The 18,516-nt window shown below is 34.0% G+C and overlaps 1 protein-coding gene across 1 annotated transcript; it reads left to right on the top strand.

Moving 5' to 3' along the window:
- Nucleotides 1–7,659: 7,659 nt before the first annotated feature.
- Nucleotides 7,660–8,661, top strand: Cavporv1r602 (vomeronasal 1 receptor cavPorV1R602). The gene is given in 1 exon segment (NM_001167458.1): nt 7,660–8,661. A coding segment is annotated over 1 exon segment (1,002 nt).
- The last annotated feature ends 9,855 nt before the right edge of the window (nt 8,662–18,516 follow it).

An 18,516-nucleotide genomic window follows, 5' to 3' on the forward strand; every position in this document is an offset into this window, starting at 1 on the left:
ATGATATCTCATTTTGGTTTTTCTTTGCTTTTCTCTGATACCTAGGTATATTGATCATGAGATCGTTAGATGATGACTTTTCATCAGTTTGCAGTTTTTTGTGAGAAAGGCTATTTTATTGAATATGAAAATAGTAATTTCTATTTTGATTTCCATTTGTATAGATAATCATTTTCTTTCCCTTTATTTGCAGCTTGTATGATCTTTATAGATGAAATAAATTTCTTGTAGGCAAAATATTCTTGGGTCTTATTTTTTAATCTACTCAACCAGTCTAAATCTTTTAATTAGTGGAAATTAATCCATTTATACTCATGGATTTTATTGATGTGTAAAGATTCACTTCTGTCATTTGTTAATATTTTTCTCATTGTTTGGCATATTGTTTGTTCCTTTCTTTCTCTTATGTGTTTTTGTGGTTTAGTGGTCTTCCGCATTGGCAAGATTTCATTGCTATTTTATTGCTTTTGTGTCACTTATTTACTAGTGAGTTTTATATTTTCAGTTTATCTTCATAACATTAGTTTTCTTCTTGTCATATTTTTTGATGTAAGGCATCCTGAAGAATTTCCTATAGGGCAAGTCTGTGTCCTAAAATGACTTTTTAATCCATTATTTTTAAAATCCAATTTGCAATATTTTGTTGAGGAGTTGTGTTTTTATTCAGTAGAATCACTGATCTATAATTTTCATTTCTTATAATTTTTAAAAATCTTATTTTATATTAGAATAATTCTGCTTGTAGAATTCTGCCTAAAAACATTAGTTATAAAGTACCTTCTTGCCAGATGTGGTGGCGCATGCCTATAATCCCAGCACTTGGGAGGCTGAGGCAGGAGGGTCATTGCAAGTTCAAGACCAGCTTGGGCTACAAAGAGAGCTCAAAGCCAACCTGAGATGCATAGTGAGACCCTGTCTCAAAAAGACAAAAAAATAATAATAATAAATATAAAGTACTTTTCCGTTTCTTTCTGGAAGAGATTGTGAAAAGCTGATGTCTTTTTTACATAAATGTTTAATATATTCCATCAGTAAACCTCCCAGAACTAATCATCTACTTTTATTATGTATCATTTTTACTAATTTTTTATTTAGTAGATGTAGGATAATTCACACTATCTCTTGCTCCATGTTTGAGTTTTAGTACTTTATGTTTTTCAAGATTTAATCCATTTCATCTTATTTATGAGATTTATAATCTTAGAGATAGTAATTGTGTTTCTTTTTCATTCTTTTAATAATTATGATGAAAAAAGTGATGACCCTCATAATCATGATGTATAAACTTCTTGCTGGTTTGCTGCATTCTGTTTCAGGATTTTTACTATGGAAAAGAAAAGAGAATGTATATACATATATATATGTATATATGTTCATATATATATATATGATATATACCTACAATATAGTTAAGAGAGTAATATAGGTAGTATCCCTTCATTGGAAAGAAAGATTGGTGTTAATATTGTTTGGACAATATTTCATGTCTATGTCTTATACTCTGTGTAACTACTATGAAGATAAAGATATGCAATCTATTAATTAATGTTACTGTCCCATTAATCTAGTATGAAACTTTTATTTCTATTTTTCTATTTATTTATATTTCTCTTTAAAATATTTACATTTAATTTATAAATGATTCCACTTTCATTCATGTATTGCCACAAGACAAAGTTATGTCTACTGTTTTCATTTTGGATGCAAATCTTTTTAATGATACCTCTTAAAATGGAGAGAAATGTACAATCTCGGACACATTAAATGAAAGAAATTTTGTTGAGCTTTCCTGACTTTTACCAACATAGGATGGAAAATCAGTGAGACTTTTGAAAGTAAATTTTCTGACTGACAATAGAAAGTCAGATAGTGAGAATATACAGTTCACCTATTTTTCTTCTAGTGGCAAACGGTATGCAAACGTTGAACATTTCTCTTTGCACCTGGAAATAAAGCCCAGGTGTACACAGTCCGGGTGCTGAGGCTGCTGGATCATGTCATCTCATTTCCTGTTTTCCACTCTCCTATCCATCTCAAGACAACTGCTAGGAAATAAAGAAAATGGAAAACCAAAAAGTAAAGGCCCACGGGCTCCCATTTACATCTCGCTGGCCAGAACATAGTGAGAGTTCCACTACCTTCACACTGTTTGAGGAAACAGTTTCCTTTTTTTCTTTTTTCCTTTTCTTTTTCCTTCTTTTCTTTCTTTCTTTCTCTCTCTCTCTTTCTTTCTTTCTTCTTTGAAGAAATAGCTTCTTAAAAAACAGAAGAAAGCACTGTCTTCAGAGATTTCTTCATCAGAGCGTAGTCTACAGTAATAACAGACCCTTACTGACAGATGTTAGTTTGAGCTGTCAAGTATGTACCGTTTGGAACTTGGACTTCTTCCATGAAAATATGTCAAGAAACTTAAAAGAAATGTTTTTGAGCACGGCAGTCTCAGTCTGTTATTATCCCATAGAGATAAAGTATAATTAAGATACAGAAAATATCCCATTGGGGACTTGATGTTTCTGGCCTCTGAGAAAGAGCCTGTCATTTTTATGCAGACACTAGAAATACAGGCCTGCAGAAAGGATTTAAATATCCTTTCTGTAAAATTGTGCAGGTTCTTCTCAGGTATAGTGAGTCCTCCCACAACGTGTCCATCTGGTAAGTGTCTCTATATCCACAGATATAGAATCAATTAGCAGATGAGGTTTAGGCAGCCTGTGAGAGAAAAATATTGGCTCTATTGAGAAGGTATTTTGTTGCTTTAGAGGAAACTTCCAGCTGTAATGGTGCTATTGAGTCAAGAAAGTTATTTTGTGTATAGTGTACTGATAAATTTCGTTCTCTACATATACAGTTGTTTAATTTGGGAGTCATAAAATGAGCCAATTTTTTGTAAGGAAATATCAATTTATTTTAACTTTGCATTTGTTCATCTCAATTCAGTGAAATTCACTGACTAGCTGTATCAATATTCAGGATACATACAGAATGTTTCCTAGAGATTTTATACACTTCTTATTCCTAACAATAAGGGAAATGATAATTTTGAACTTTATACTGTTATTCAATTTACTAATGTTTTTTCTGTCACCTTCAGAAAATATAATTGCTATTGATGTAAGTTACTTTTATGTTTTTCAGAATTCAAAAAGCAGTTACAGAATATTTAGAATGAAATAAAATTCTACTTAAACATTTAATCTCAGTGAGAGCAACCTCACATTGTAACAAAACACCTACTGGCAAATTTTCTTCCAGCTTATTTTCTGTTCTTACTTAATTTCACAATTGTAAACTAATGGTTTTTACTTTCATCCTGTGTTCTGCCAAGTGGGTCATATCTGATGTGAGAAATGAGATGATAAAGCTGCTATTTGCTATTTGCTATTAAAAGTTTTAATAATAAGATTATGTTTCTTTCCCAATTTTAGGCTCTCACAGAACTAAGAGTACAATTGTCAGTATCTGTGCAGATAAAGTATGTGTGTTCATTAATACTTTCTCTTCGTGTTACTACTTCTAAAATATACCTTCCCATGCATTTACTAACAGATATTCTTGAAACTCATTTTGTTTAGAAGTATCTGGGCAGCTGAATTGCATCTTTCCCTGGCTTCAGTGATTAAAATTCAGTCTACTCACAAAGTATATCCTTTTTTGTACTTTATACTCAGACTGTGTCTTTTAATGCACTTAACATGAACAGACAATTACTATCCTGACTACATTCCTTGGGACTAAGTTACAAAGAATATGGTGAGGGAAAAAAATCAAGATGTTTGTCAGGAATTAGTCTTGACTTATTTCATTGATGGGTTAATCAGAATATCAGATTCTCCTGCAGGTTCATTTACGTTTCCTAGTAATGACAACTCAGTATCTAAGCAGAAGCACCTCTGGGCTTCCTCTCTTTATTTTAAAAGATCACTGTGCTTTCCTGATAATTTATTTTGAATATTGGTGATGTAAATATTATAGCTGCAGGTGTGAAACAAGAGCTGAACTTACATCCTTTTAATTTACTAAACAGAAAAAAGAAAAAATTTTACCATGTTTCTCAGATATAGAGGTTCACTTCACTTACCCGAATACTCTCCAGGTTTTTCTTGTTCATAGTCCTGGAGAGCATACATTTTGGAGCAACCGTGCAAGGAGCTCCCAGCATGAGTATGGTGCTATTTTCAGCTTCATTCACAAATTGGCCACTTCTCCCTAGTGCTTTGTATAGTTTTCCATTCAAAATTGTACTACAGGACACAGTGTACTTCACACTTTCCCATCAGTTTCAAACCCACTTGCCTGAGACACAATCCTTTTCATTCCCCAGACTGTCCGGCACTCCACATCAAAAGCTGGAAATAAATTGTGTTATTTTTTACATCAGTTCAGTGCTAAGTGATGGAAATAGTTACCTTGTGGATCACAAGACAAAACAAATTAAACCTTTTATCCTTCACCCTGAAAAGAGTCCACCCACTGGCCACAAGCACCCCATAAAAGTGGGCTCTACATAGGCATTTTTTTCCTTCCTCTCCACTCTCCACATTCATCCAAACCACAAGATCCTGAGCACTGGCCTGAACATTAGTTCATAGTTAGGAAGCCAATTTGGTAATACTCTGTGTCACAAGATTGTGCCTCAGTAGGTGAAATACAGGATGATACAGAGTTCAATGTAATTGTTTCCTTAGTCCACATAATAAAAATTCTTGACTGTTATCTTTTCCTTGAAAAGACGCCAGCCTCCACTATCACCTCTAATAAGTGAGTATTTAGATTTCTCCTTGAGAATTTATGCTCCATGTGTTTGTTTGCCTTCTCATTTCCCACTTAGCTTTTCCTCTTTCCTTCAACATGGCCCCTCTGCATGGGACTTACTTCAGACATCATGTTATATTTCACTCCTTATGTACAAAAAGTCAAGCGCCCCTGAAGGAGGCCTTTTCCAGTTTGCTAGGTTAGTCCATCCAAGTCCCATCTCAGCATACTCCCTCCTAAAAGCCATATTTCTGCCAAGTAAAGAACATCTGTTTTGTCTCCAGCTCTCTCAGGCCAATGATGGTGATCTTTTCAGAGCTTTCAATGATAATAACAGCCCACTTTGACACATATGCTATAGGTTTGCTATCAGTGTCCTAGATGATAGTGTTGAGCATGATGAGACATGGATAGTAAAAGTCATGCTACAGGATCTCCTTGAACTTACTTTTTTTTTCTTTTTCTTGAACTTATTTTTATGAGGCATTTACATTCACCAGAACACTACCTGTTTAAAAGATGCATTAGCCCAGAAAGACCTATATAACTTTCTTTGTGGAACTTACTATGTAATATGTAAATAATTTAAACTATATGCATTTGTTTGTATGTTTTATATAGCTGAATATGAGACAATAGTTAGTAGGATGATTAGAGGAATATTTTCTGTGATGTCTCTAGGCACAGCTTTGAGGAAGGTAGGTTAGTGCGTATGATTATATGAAATCTTCTCATTCTCCTTGAAGTATATTCTGCCTAAAGGAAGCTATTTTTTTCTGTTTCTCCTAAGGAACCTTATTTTCAGGAAGATAAGGTTTCCCTGTAGTTTAAAATTAATGATCTACTGAAGCCGTTATTTACTTAGTATTGTTACGCATTAATAGCATCTTATACTCTTGACTTTACTAAAGCACCTAGGTTTGCAGAATTTCACTATTTGAAGTCATGCTGAAAATTTTATAGTACAGTACCTAGATATAGATATGACCAAAACATGTGACTTGGACAGTTTATACTGCTGTGTGTTTATAAGACTCACATATTGCAATTGAATTAAACAAAATGAACTCAAAACTTGTATTTTACAGAAATAACATGAAAAAATAATTTTTGACTAATTCTTCAGTGTTCGTTCTTAAATGATAATATACCTATTTATAGTTATTATTTAAAAATTTATTAGTGTATGTTTTATGCTATATGAAATAAATACCCAAAAACCGACATTACTGTTACAAGTTCACAAAAGTCATAGAATAATATTTAGGGCTGCAGGTTAGTGATCATGTGTGTTACAAAAAGTTGCAGACAAGTAGAACGTTGATTAATAATTTACTGTTTTCTTCTGATATTATTATGAGACAAACCAAAACATTTTGACTGTATTAAAATAAAAAATTCTTTTACTGATCATTACTTTGCTAAAATTGAACTTATATCCTTTTCTTTTTCTCTCTTCATTGACTTGTATACATTGAAGCTAAGAAGGAAAACAAGCCCATATATTATTCAAAAATTCATGAGGAAGAGAAATACTTACTTAACAAAGATTGCATTAGTGTCCAGAATACAGTCACTTAATCACATGAAATTTAACTTTTCTCATAACGGTATAGAAGTTTTTCCAGAAGAGCTATTTTTTCAAATGTTTTAAGCACTATTTTCCTCATCTTTGAATGTTTAAATGCTATCACATTTTTATTGATTTTTAACATTGCTGCTTCCCCTTAGCTTCTTACATTACAGAATCACATGGTTTAATAGCTTTAATATAATTAAGCCTTACATCTTTGACTTTCCGATTATAATACTTTTTTATTATATGACTGGAAAGATTTTTATAATACTAAGTAAAATTCATGTGTGAAAATTGAATTAAAGTAATAAAGCATATTTCAGAAGAATTATCCAGCCAGTGCATCACTTTTAAAATTTTCTTGGATCGGTTTTAGGCTTGAGAATAGTAAATCTGGAGAAGTGTCACTGCTTATGTGAAGGAGAAATGAAAGCTCAGAGTCCTACATAATCTATCTTTCAGGATTACTTTGGGTACTCATCTTTTAATTAAAATTTTAAAATAGAATAAACATAATGCATTTTTGTTCATGATTATATTTATTGCTTTTATTTGAAATTCCTGAATAGAAAAATATTGAACTATACTCTTGCTAATATTTGAACTCATCTGACATAGGCTATTCTATCATGATAATAAAAATGTGTCAAATGTATAATTACTGTGGAGAATTCAAACAAAAGTCCTAAAATTCCATCAGAGTTATCTGGAGAAGTATTACTCAAATTTTGTACTATTCTGGGAATTTTTGTATTTCTTTGTTCCAGGTAAGAACCTAGCTCATCAATTACAGAAGGAATTGCAAAAAATCTACCCAGTAACATATATGAATAACTGCAGGCTGATAGCGAACCTTTTGGGAAACATCATCATATGCCAGAATGCTTCCACATTTGGTACATATACTTAAGTTCCAGTCATGCATAAAACATCCAAGATATAGGTAGTCTTATTGTATATACCAGATGATTAAATTTCAGACTCAGAGTGAAAAAAAAAGAACATAGTTATAAAATCAACAAGTCTGACTGCAGAGTTAATACTTACCAACCTTTGTTCTGTCCATATGTTAAGAATACTTGGATTGGCAAAAAACAAGAATAAATATAACACTGAAATAAAGCAACTCTGGGTACGACCAACCTGTGGGAGGGTCAATACAAAAGCCTTGCAGTGACTTGCATGATCTAGGCATGACGCGAAATGTTGAGACAGAGAGAGTTGAATGGCTTTCAGACGCTGTGAGGGAGAAGTGAGATTTTAAGTGGAATAGGGATGCACCAAGAAAAATGTACTCATTTTTGTGATGACATCAGTGTCAGCTGATATTGATGAAGGAGTTTCTACCTGTAATAAAGTATTTTTGCTTTTCTCTTCAGACATTCATTGTATGCATCTTTCCATGTAAAATGAATGTGAACAAGGAATTGTCCAATAATATTAACATCAGAATCACATTTTATTTTCAGTTTATGATTGGGGTCTCAGGCAATGCCATCCTTCTTCTCTTCCACATCGTTGTGTTTGTTGTAGGGCACAGGCCCAGACTCACTGACCTGCCTATTGGCCTCTTGGCCCTAAACCACCTAATGACAATGCTAACCACAGGATTCATAACTGAAGACATTTTTACCTCTCAAGGGGGGTTTTGGAATGATATTACATGTCAATCAGTTATCTACTTGAACAGGTCGATGAGGGGGCTCTCCATGTGTATCACCTGCCATCTGAGTGTCCTTCAGGCTATCACGCTCAGCCCCAGAAGCTCTTGTTTGGCAAAGTTAAAACACCAATCCTCATGTCACAGCCTGTGTTCCCTTCTTTTATTTTGGCTGTTATATATATCCATTAGCAGTCACCTTTTTATCTCCATCGCTGCTAGTACCAATTTAACTTCAGAAAATATTTTGTATGTCAGTAAGTCCTGTTCTCTTTTACCCATGAACTATTTACTCCGGCACATAGTTTTCATATTATTGACCATCAGAGATATGTTCTTTATAGGAATTGTGTCCCTCTCAGGTGGATACATAGTGATTCTCTTGTGCAGGCATAAGAAAAAGTCCCAGCATCTTCACAGGAACAAAGTTTCTCCAAAAGCATCCCCAGAACAAAGGGCCACTCGGACCATTCTGCTGCTTATGTGTCTCTTTGTAGTTATCACCAGTTTGGACATTATATCTTCCTCAAGAATTGTGTTGAATAATAATCCAGTAATATATTGTATTCAAATTTTTGTGGCCCATGGCTATGCCACAGTCAGTCCTTTAGTATTCATTACTACTGAAAAACGTATCATTAATATTTTGAGACTCATGTGTGGAAGAAAATAAATACGTGGTTATCAGTGATGGGTAAATATCCTCAAAATAAACAAATGTACTTGCTTCAGTGTACTGTTATGGTTTGTGTTCGGATGTCCCCCCAAACCTCATGCAATCATAGACCTTTTTTGAAGGTGGCTGAATGTAGAGTGTGCGATTGATTTGTAGTGCAGTACTGGGACTAAGGCTGCTGGGATTAAGGGTTGATGATTTCTGAATCATTCCACTGATTGTATTGGCACCATCCTGATCCTGGTAGACTGGAGAAAATGTTAGAGAAAGAAAGTTGCTTTCTCTCTCTCTCTCTCTCTCTCTCTCTCTTTCTCTCTCTCTCTCTCTCTCGCTCTCTCTCTCTCCTCCCTCCCTTATTGCCTTGCTATTTTCAGCTGCCATGAACTGTTGTACTCTTACCATGTGCAACCCTGTCTTGGAGCCAGATGATCAGGGACTAAAAACTCTACCAACTGAGCTAAAAAAAATCTTTTACTCTTTAATTTTGGGTGTTGTGTATTTTGTCTCAGCAACAAGAGAAAAGTAGCTAAGACATATACCTAATCACAGAATGTAAGTAATGCTCTTTGGTTTAAATGAACACATGGAGTTCTTTGTGTTATACTTATGTATGGCAAGTACATAACAGAAAATTAGACCACATGCCTCTCTGAGATATAACATGGGTTTCATATTTTTCACTGGATCAATAAAATGAAACCTGTGAGATGGGTCTCATTTTCATGGCCTCAGTTAACCTACATTATTTACCAATATGAGAAAACTTAGGTCATTCTTTAATGTTAATTGCCTTATTTATTTGTAATTTGTCAAACTAGAAATGTAACTGTGTATTAACAAATATAATCATATGATTAGAAAATACACACACCAAAATAACTTCATACAAGGAACTATTCCTTAGTATACCCATGTTCATAATACCATGTTTTGCAAGTGTCAAACCTAGAAACAACCCAGTGTCTATAATCATAAGAATGTATAAGCAAAATGTAACTCTGAAACACACTGGAATACTGTTTAACCTTAACTATGAAAGAACATTCTGGCATGTAGTACTATATAGATGATCCCTGAAGCTACAATATTGAAATAAGTAATTAAGAACAGAAAAAATTTTGGAAGAATCCTTTTATAAGAGATAAATTTACAAGTAGTCCAAATGATAGAGATAGAAAATAGAATGATATTCCAGACAGTCAGCGAAGAGGACACTGGGGAGTTCTTGTTTGATGGACACAGTTTCCGTTCAGGAAAAAGAGAAAGTGCTAGAGATATACAATGATGATGGTTGTAACACAGTATGAATGGCACTCTACTCTACACTCAAGAATGCTCCAAATGGTTGGTGTTTATGCTGTGTGTATTTTATCATAATAAAATGTTTTCAGTTATTAATTGTGGAAAATATTGTTCCTAAAATTTGAAAGTCAAGTGACACATTTTCAACTGTCAAAATGTAATTTTTCAAGTTTAAAAAATACAATAAAAATTTCCAAATAATTATTTGAAGGTTGATATCTAAAAGTATAAGTCTTATTCCTGATCTTTTAGAAGACCAAAAAAGCACTTCATATGGACTCAGGTTTTTACAATTGTGTGCTGCTCAGCCTTTAAGAAAGAGTTTTAGTTTTGCTTTAAGAAGCACCAGTATTATATTTCCTGGGTGCATGTTATGTTTGTGGTCCAAATTAAAAAATTCAGATGTTATACAAGACAAGTTAAATTACTTATTATAGTTATGAATTACTGCCATGAAAAGTATGTACATTTACTACTCTTTTTAAAAAATCAAATAAAAATACTACCTGGTATATCTTACATAGGTAATAGAACTATGTCATTCAATTTTTCAAATGAATAACTCAGGGAAACATTATAAAATTAAATATAAATTATATATTATCATTGAGTATTTCAGTGTTTATATTTTGATATTAGAATTTTTTGGAGTGTGACTTAAAAAAAGTGGGCGACAAGAGCAGGCAATTTAGATAAAAATTAAGTTACGTGTACTTTCTAAATTTTACATTCATCAAAATTCCCAATGACAAGTCTTATATAAACAAAATATGGATATTTAGCTAGCCGACATGACAGATATTATATGTGTTAAAATGTCAAGAATGTAGAAAACAATTAACAAATGTGTGAAAGACAGTCACTTCGAAATTATTCAGATGAAAAGATTTAGTTTAACATCACAAGTCATTAAGAAAATAAATTAGAAGAACAATTAGAGGCCACTATTCTGTCATTAGAATAGCATTATCAGTGACTATTAGTGGGACTGAAAAATGATACAACAATTTGGGAAAACAGTGTAATAATTTTTATCTTAACATGCAATTATCATTTATTAAAAAATAAAAGTGTTGAGGATGGAACTTAGTGCAAAATGTCTGGGTTCAAACCAGAATACAACAAAAAAAGACTATAGGGAATATAAAGAAAACATTAGAGCTGTCAAAATTGAGATGGGTTTATTTGCACCATCCTTACCAAAAATTAAAACCAAGAGCTTATAAAAGGCATATATATATGCCTTATATAAGGCATATATATATACATATATATATATATATGCTTGACTAAATTATCAGAAAAGATGATCAAAATCATAAGATGCTCATGCATCCATTTAAACTTAACTTAAGAGAACTACCATTAAAACATTCAGAGCTTAAGATGTTCCCATTAACAACACAAGGACAATACAAACCTGTGTATATTATGATAATCCAAAAAAAAAATAAATTAAGTATGCACAATGAATTACACTGGTCTTCCTGTACTATTTGCTTGTGAAATATACAACTGACTTCATTGATGCAAGAAAACCAACTATTAAACTGGATCAACACACACTGCTCATAACACAGATTGCTATATGGACTTTAATTTAATTTAGTTTCTTTTGAAGACATCAAACACTATATCATTCTTTCACTTAATACAAAAATATCTAAATATAGCTAAGCATTTAGTGCAATGAATTGTGTTTGACCCTCTAGGGTCACTAGATAAAAAATAATGAGGTACTTGTGCCTCATGAAACAAAATACTGCATTCATTCTTGATAATTCTTACAATGTATCATTAGCTTTACTCAAGTTAAGACCCACATTACTAGCAGAATGAAACTTAAGGTTGATCTTATTTACAGTTGGTGTACTTGCCTCCTGCTACATAAAGTTGTGTTTGATTTACATACTGTTGTTTGATTTACATACTGTTGAAACAGGGCTCCTTATGATTTCTTGCTCTTTGTACTGTTATAGAGGGTTTGGTTTCAATGTACATGTTGATGAGCTGCCTGAGAGTCATTACTAAAAGATGGGCATGATAAGATGATAAGAACATTTAGGCATCTGATGGTAGAGGTTATCATCCCTGAGAAAAACTAGGGATTTGACATCATGTCCCTGAAATGCCCCTTTAACATTACCAAGACTCTTGGCAAATCAAAGAGACATTTTAAGTACCATGACACAAGAAAATCTGAATCAGTGTATCTAAAGAACACTAGGAAAACTATTGTTATCTGTAAGAATTGCCTTGTTTCTATGTGCTAAGTCAGGCATTTCTTGGAATTTTGTTCATAAAATTACATAAAATCCAGAAACAAAAGCAAAAACAAAACAAAACAAACCCTTAGTGATGTCACTGCTATGTAGCTTAATCTATAAAGTCTTTTGCTAACAAGTGATTCATATTAACAGGCTACCAAAAACCAGGTAAGTAACACTGTCAGGTATGTGTTCCGCATGGATTTTGCAAAGTATTATTCTTACTAAGTATGCAGCCCTATGGGATTTACCCTGCAGTCCTGTGGCTGTGTACTTCCTGCACACACACACACACACACACACACACACACACACACACACCGTGGAATTTGCCAAGCCATGTACATGGCCCCCTGTGAACCAACCAAGTAGTGCTTTTGAAACAATACCCACATCTTGTGGACCTTCTCTCACTAGTAAGCTGAAATTAACCCTTTACTTATCTTTTAATGCCTGTTGGTAAATCTTAGTCTTATTTCTCTCAATCTATATCCCGAATTTTCTTCAGTCTTTTGCAACCTACTCCACTGCTCCAAAACATCTGAACTTTGGACAAGGTGCCTTCTAACTTGTGAGAATACAAATATCTATTGTTTCAAGACACCTAATTTGTGTTGATTTGTTACAGTAGACCTGGGTGTCTAATGCAAGTGTTTTCCTTATGTATGATTTATCTTGGATATAATAACATGATTCATTGATCAAAACTTTATTATATTTATAGTATTATAGGTTTTGTCTGCACAATTTTTGAGTGACTTGAGAATTTTAACTTCTGTCAATGTAATTGGTCAGTTTGCTGGGGTTTCTTTCTTTTTTCTTTTTTTGATATCAGAATCAAACTCAGACCCTTGCACTTACCAGGCAAGTGCTATCGCTGAGCTACATCCATGGCCCTGTCACTTTGAGTTAATTCATACAAATTCACTCAGGACGATTTTTCTACTACAAAACAAAGAGGTAACTTTAGTGAGGACCTTTCTGCATTTATTACATACTGAGAGGAATAATTCTTCTACAAATTTATTGATATGAAGTTTGTTGTAACAGAAAGTTGGTCTCAGTGGTTACTTTCTAACAAGCTTGCTTTTGCATGGGTTTAGGGGAAATTTTCCTTCATTATTATTTTCCACTGCATAATTTCTCTGATCTGTGTCAAAACAATTTTCAAATGTACTCAAATAGTAGGAGACAATTTTCTTGTAATACTTAGTTTTCTTTTTTTTTAATTTTTATTTTGAAGGTAGTAGAATACAACAGAACAAGGCAGAATAAAGCCAACTGAGACAGTGTAGTGCAATTGTACAGAACTTCACAGCAGGTTACTGGGATAACAGTAATAGATATCACAGTATTTTTTATTGTTTTCACAATAGTTGTTCTTTCAATCATGTATATCTTAATAAAATGAAATACAGAACATTATAGAACTTACCAAAACAGAATATTGAATAGAGCAGTACCATTAATCAGAATAAAGCAAAACAGTAATAAAAATATTTGCCTTCAAAGAGATGGTAGAAGGAAATCCCCCTTATTAGCTATGGTCAACCTCCCAGGAGATGCTCAGATTCTGGTTCCCATTTGCTGGTGGGGGGCCAGAGAAAGCGGGTAGGGGAAGTGGGATGATTGACTCTCCATTTGTGCATCAGTAGGCTTACTATTGCTTAGCAGGGAGGCAGGCTGGTTGTTTTGTTTCCCAGCATCCTAAGTTCCAACATGGTGTGGATCTCTGGAGACACTGGTGGTTCTAGGAAAGCTGTTTCCTGATTTTGCTATCCTCATTCCCTTTTTATGCAGTCAAGGTTTTAGTGAAGATGAATGGAGCTGAGGCTAAGTATTCCTCTGATTACTCAATAAATTATTGAAAAATCATTTTTGTGTGAATATTCATATAAACAACAAAGGAATAACTGTTCAGAAGTTGTGGTTGTGCATTTGATACCTATATTGTGGCTGATCTCCCAGTATGAGATATGTCTAAAGGGTACATGACCACTTCCCTAAGTGAACAAGTACCTGTCATAAGGCAATTGGGGCACAAATGAACCATTTAGAGAAGGTAGCATTTGTGTGATTTCAAATGCAGTTTTTCCTTATAAAGAAAGACACTGCATTAAAATTAAGAAGGAGGAGAACAAAATGAAAGAGGCAGTTTATCCAGAATAGTCATAAATCATAAGGAGTATCTCTCAGAATAGAAGAACAAAAAATAAATAGTTAAGGTTAATAGAAGGCAGAATAAGAATTCTGGAGAAAATCTAGTCCACAAAAGCAAAAAGAACACTAGTTACAATGGTCCAAATCTACTCTTTCAGAGTTCTAGCAATTAACCAAAAATTTTTGACAATCCAGAGTATTTATTTATCTTGTAAGAAAGGCATATCTGGGGTTTCAAGCTTGACTTAACTTGGTTCCTTTATCCCTTTCTGCATGTTACTTTTGACAGTAAAGGTCCAAATTTCATGGTGAAATTTTGTGTTCTAGCAGGCACTACTGGAAACTCAGAATAGGAGTGAATTGTTTCAGAAAACTGGCAATAATATGTCCAGTTCGTCCTAAATTACCTAAGAAAACTTTTCCATTGTTTTATTTTCACTTCACCTAACTCATATTTCAGCCAGTGGGCCATTTATCCAAGATCATTTGTCAGAAACAGTCAGTGAGTGTGGCAAACATTCATGTTTCAATTCTGAGATGATGATCACCCATAGGGGGAAAAAAGCAAGCAAATCAGAAAGTATTTTTAAAAAAGAACCCGAGAAATGAATTGTTCACAGGAGTCCTTGATGGAAAATGTAGGTACGATGGAAAGAACTTCCATAGTGATAATCTTTGACCTGTGGCTGAATATAATGTTTGGTAGAGGTAGGAAATGACACCTAAATTAGGGGTGTGAACTTTCTCCCCAAGTATCCAGCATCAACACAAACAGCATCCCTCAGCAATCTAAAAGACTTAGTAATTCTATGCTTTAACACAATTTGTAATTAGTAGTTGGCTATAACAAGAGAAATAGATTTATGTGGCTAGAAATGAGAAAAATACATACTGGCAGTACAAACATTCCCACATTGTAGAGACTACTATTGTTAATTCTCTGGCTGAGTTTCCTCTCATTATCCTTAATCAGAAAAAGAATATAAAGTTGCTGTCTTTACATTTTTTCTTCCTATTATCCCATAACTCATTTGATTGTCTTTTTTTCCTACCCTCCAAAGACACTGGTTCCACGAAGAGCTTCAGTAAACTCCATTGTGACACATTCAATAATCATTTCTTGATTAGGCTCTTGCTTACTTTCTGAGTGATCTTCAACACAAAAGGCTCAAAGAAATCATCTTTTCTCGAAAATACATACCATTTCTGCACCTTTTCATTTCCCCAACTGCTCTGGCTCCTTCATGCACTTCTTCCTAAGTGCATTTCTAAATACTAGTATGACACAGGCTCAAAGAAAAGCTCTCTCCATGATCTCTCTCTCTCTCTCTCTCTCTCTCTCTCTCTCTCTCTCTCTCTCTTTCTTCTGTCTCTCTCTCTCTCTGTCTCTCCCTCTGCTCCACAACTGATGATCTTGCCTCCTAAATGGCCATCTACTTCCCTATCCTTTCCTCAAGATGCAGATCTTTCCACTTGGATACATACTAAAGCATTTACCAATTCAAAACCAGAGTCACCTCAAGAAAGTTTAAATATTTTGTGACTCACATTTGTCCAGCAGACAGATGGTGATGGCTTATATGTAGATTACTCCTCAAAAGTCTCATATGTTCAAAGATGAGGCTCTTTAAATATGATTGGATCGTGCAGGCACTGTATTCACCAGTGGGCTGATCCATTAAGGAGTGCAGTTAGGAATTAGGGTCTGACTGGAATAGGTGTGTGACTGGGGCATCCTTTAGAGGACATATCTCCATCACTAGCATTCCTACCCCCAAACTTAGGAGCTGCCATGAGAAAAGCAGCTTTCCTCTGCCAGAGCTGTTGATCATGCTGCTTCGGTTTTGGAGCCAGCAAGTCACAGACTAAATCCCTTGAAAATAGTGAGCCAAATTAAACTTTACTTCCTTTAAATTATGAGTTTGGTGTTTTGTTCCAACAATGGTAAAGTGAATAATATAGTGTCTTTAATCCCATAGGTTGCACAAACTAAAAATTCAGGAAATGTCCTCAGTCCCTTAACCCTCATGTCTATCCAGCAGCAAGGCCTCCTTATTCTAAGGTCAAAAATATGTACAAATCCTACCACTTTTATTACTCAAAATTAAATTTTGAAATTCTTAACTCATGTTTTATATACATTACTTCCATTACAATCTTGAGCTTGTTTTAAACCAAAAATATGTGAAAAGACTTCTCATGGTGCCCATGTACTCCTAAAACTGGAATGACATTTTTTTTGTGTGTCTTTTTCCTTTTTATCGGTACCGGGGATTGAACTCACGACTGCCTGCTTGCAAGACAGGCACTTATGCCACTGAGCTAAATCCCCAGCCCCCTGGAATGACATTTTTATTGTTTTTTAAACCTTTTATTGACTTCTTACCTTTTTACTGAAAAATTTTCACATTCAGTTTCAAAGTCTCATAAAAACAAACACACACCTATAATTTCACATTTTCTTCTTCTTTCTTCTTCTTCTTCTTCTTCTTCTTCTTCTTCTTCTTCTTCTTCTTCTTCTTCTTCTTCTTCTTCTTCTTCCTCTTCTTCTTCTTCTTTTTATGAGTCAGGGTCTCATTATGCAGTTCAAGCTGGCCTTGAACTCACTTTGTGGTCTCAAACTCATAATGACCCTCCTGCCTCAGCCTCCTGAGTGCTGGGATTTTCACCTTTTCTACAGTCAGTCACTTGGTATGCCCTTCTGATTCAGAGTCTCATGAGGATGCAAGTAAGGTTTTTGCTAGTGATACAGTCATTTCTAGTCCTACTGTGTCAGAATCCCCTTCAGACTGTACCTCAGTCAATGTTTACTGGCATTATTTCATCCTTTTTTTCCCTATATTTTCTTTTTAAGAGGATAAAGCAGAAAAACAAAAAAGCAAATAAACCATCAAAAACAATAACAATAGCAAAATGACAACAACAACAGACAATAGTGATTTAGGATTTCAAAACAGGATGACAGGCATTTAACAATGATTGTTACATTGCTTATTGTTATCTTCAAAATAGTTGCTGGAGTCATTATTTCATCCTTTACAAGCTGTTGACTAGATCCTTCATTCTTTGTAGGCTGCTGATCAGAGGCCGTGCTTGGTCCCTTGTAGGCGGCCTCATCTGTGAGAGCAAGCAGATGAGGAGAGCCACAGAAAGAACCCCACAAGATCTAAGTTAATATCTTTCCTAAGTAATTATCAAAAATGACATCGCATCACTTTTACTTTACTCTCTTTAGTTGAAGGAAGAAAGTCAGTCGTATAGCTCACATTTAAGGGTGAGGACTCCACAATATGTGAATACCAGGAGGCAGAGATCATTGGGAGCCATTCTGGAGCCACACGAGGCATCTATCTACTCAGCTCTAGTAACACCCTGGGATCATTGTGATTACTTAGAGGCTCTTATTTATTTGTTTCTTTGTTTTATTCTACATCACAGAGTAATTTAAGACTTATACAAAAGCATTCAAATACAAAATACTTATATTTCACACCATTTCTACTACTTTTAACAATTTCTATCACAATAATACAAATGAATAGGACACTAACACTGGTAAAATACCACAAATGATAGCCCTATTCAAATATCATTATAATCTAATATCCTTTATCCATTACAGTATTTTGTTAAAAATCCTGCATTTTATTCATGAGTATTATTCCTTAGTTTCTAACAGTTCCACAATATATCCTCTTCTTTTAATGACACAATAGTTCTGAACAGTACTGACCAGTTGTAACCCCCATCTCATAGGCTTTTCTGCCTAATGTGCTAATAAATTCTTTTGTCTTGGAAAAAACAACACAATTCTAAGTGAACCATATCAAAAGTTTCACATATAAAAATTTGTGAAATTGTATCTTGGTACCAAAAAAATGATACTGTAATGAATATTTTATTGATATGTAATTTTGAACTTTGGGGTGTATATCTTCAGTTTAGATTCTTAGAAGTAAGACTACTCTGCCAATAGGTTAGTCTGTAATTTTATCATATACTGTCAAATTTCCTCCCAGAAAGATACCATTTTGCATTCCCACCAGCAGTGGAAACATGTCCAATGTCATGCATTGAAACTAAACCTTTTCTAATATGAGAAATATTATCTCAGTAATATTTT

This window comes from Cavia porcellus, unplaced genomic scaffold (assembly GCF_034190915.1).
Source record: "Cavia porcellus strain 051 isolate PalLab524CR breed Dunkin Hartley unplaced genomic scaffold, mCavPor4.1 scaffold_13, whole genome shotgun sequence".
Lineage (NCBI taxonomy): Eukaryota > Metazoa > Chordata > Mammalia > Rodentia > Caviidae > Cavia > Cavia porcellus.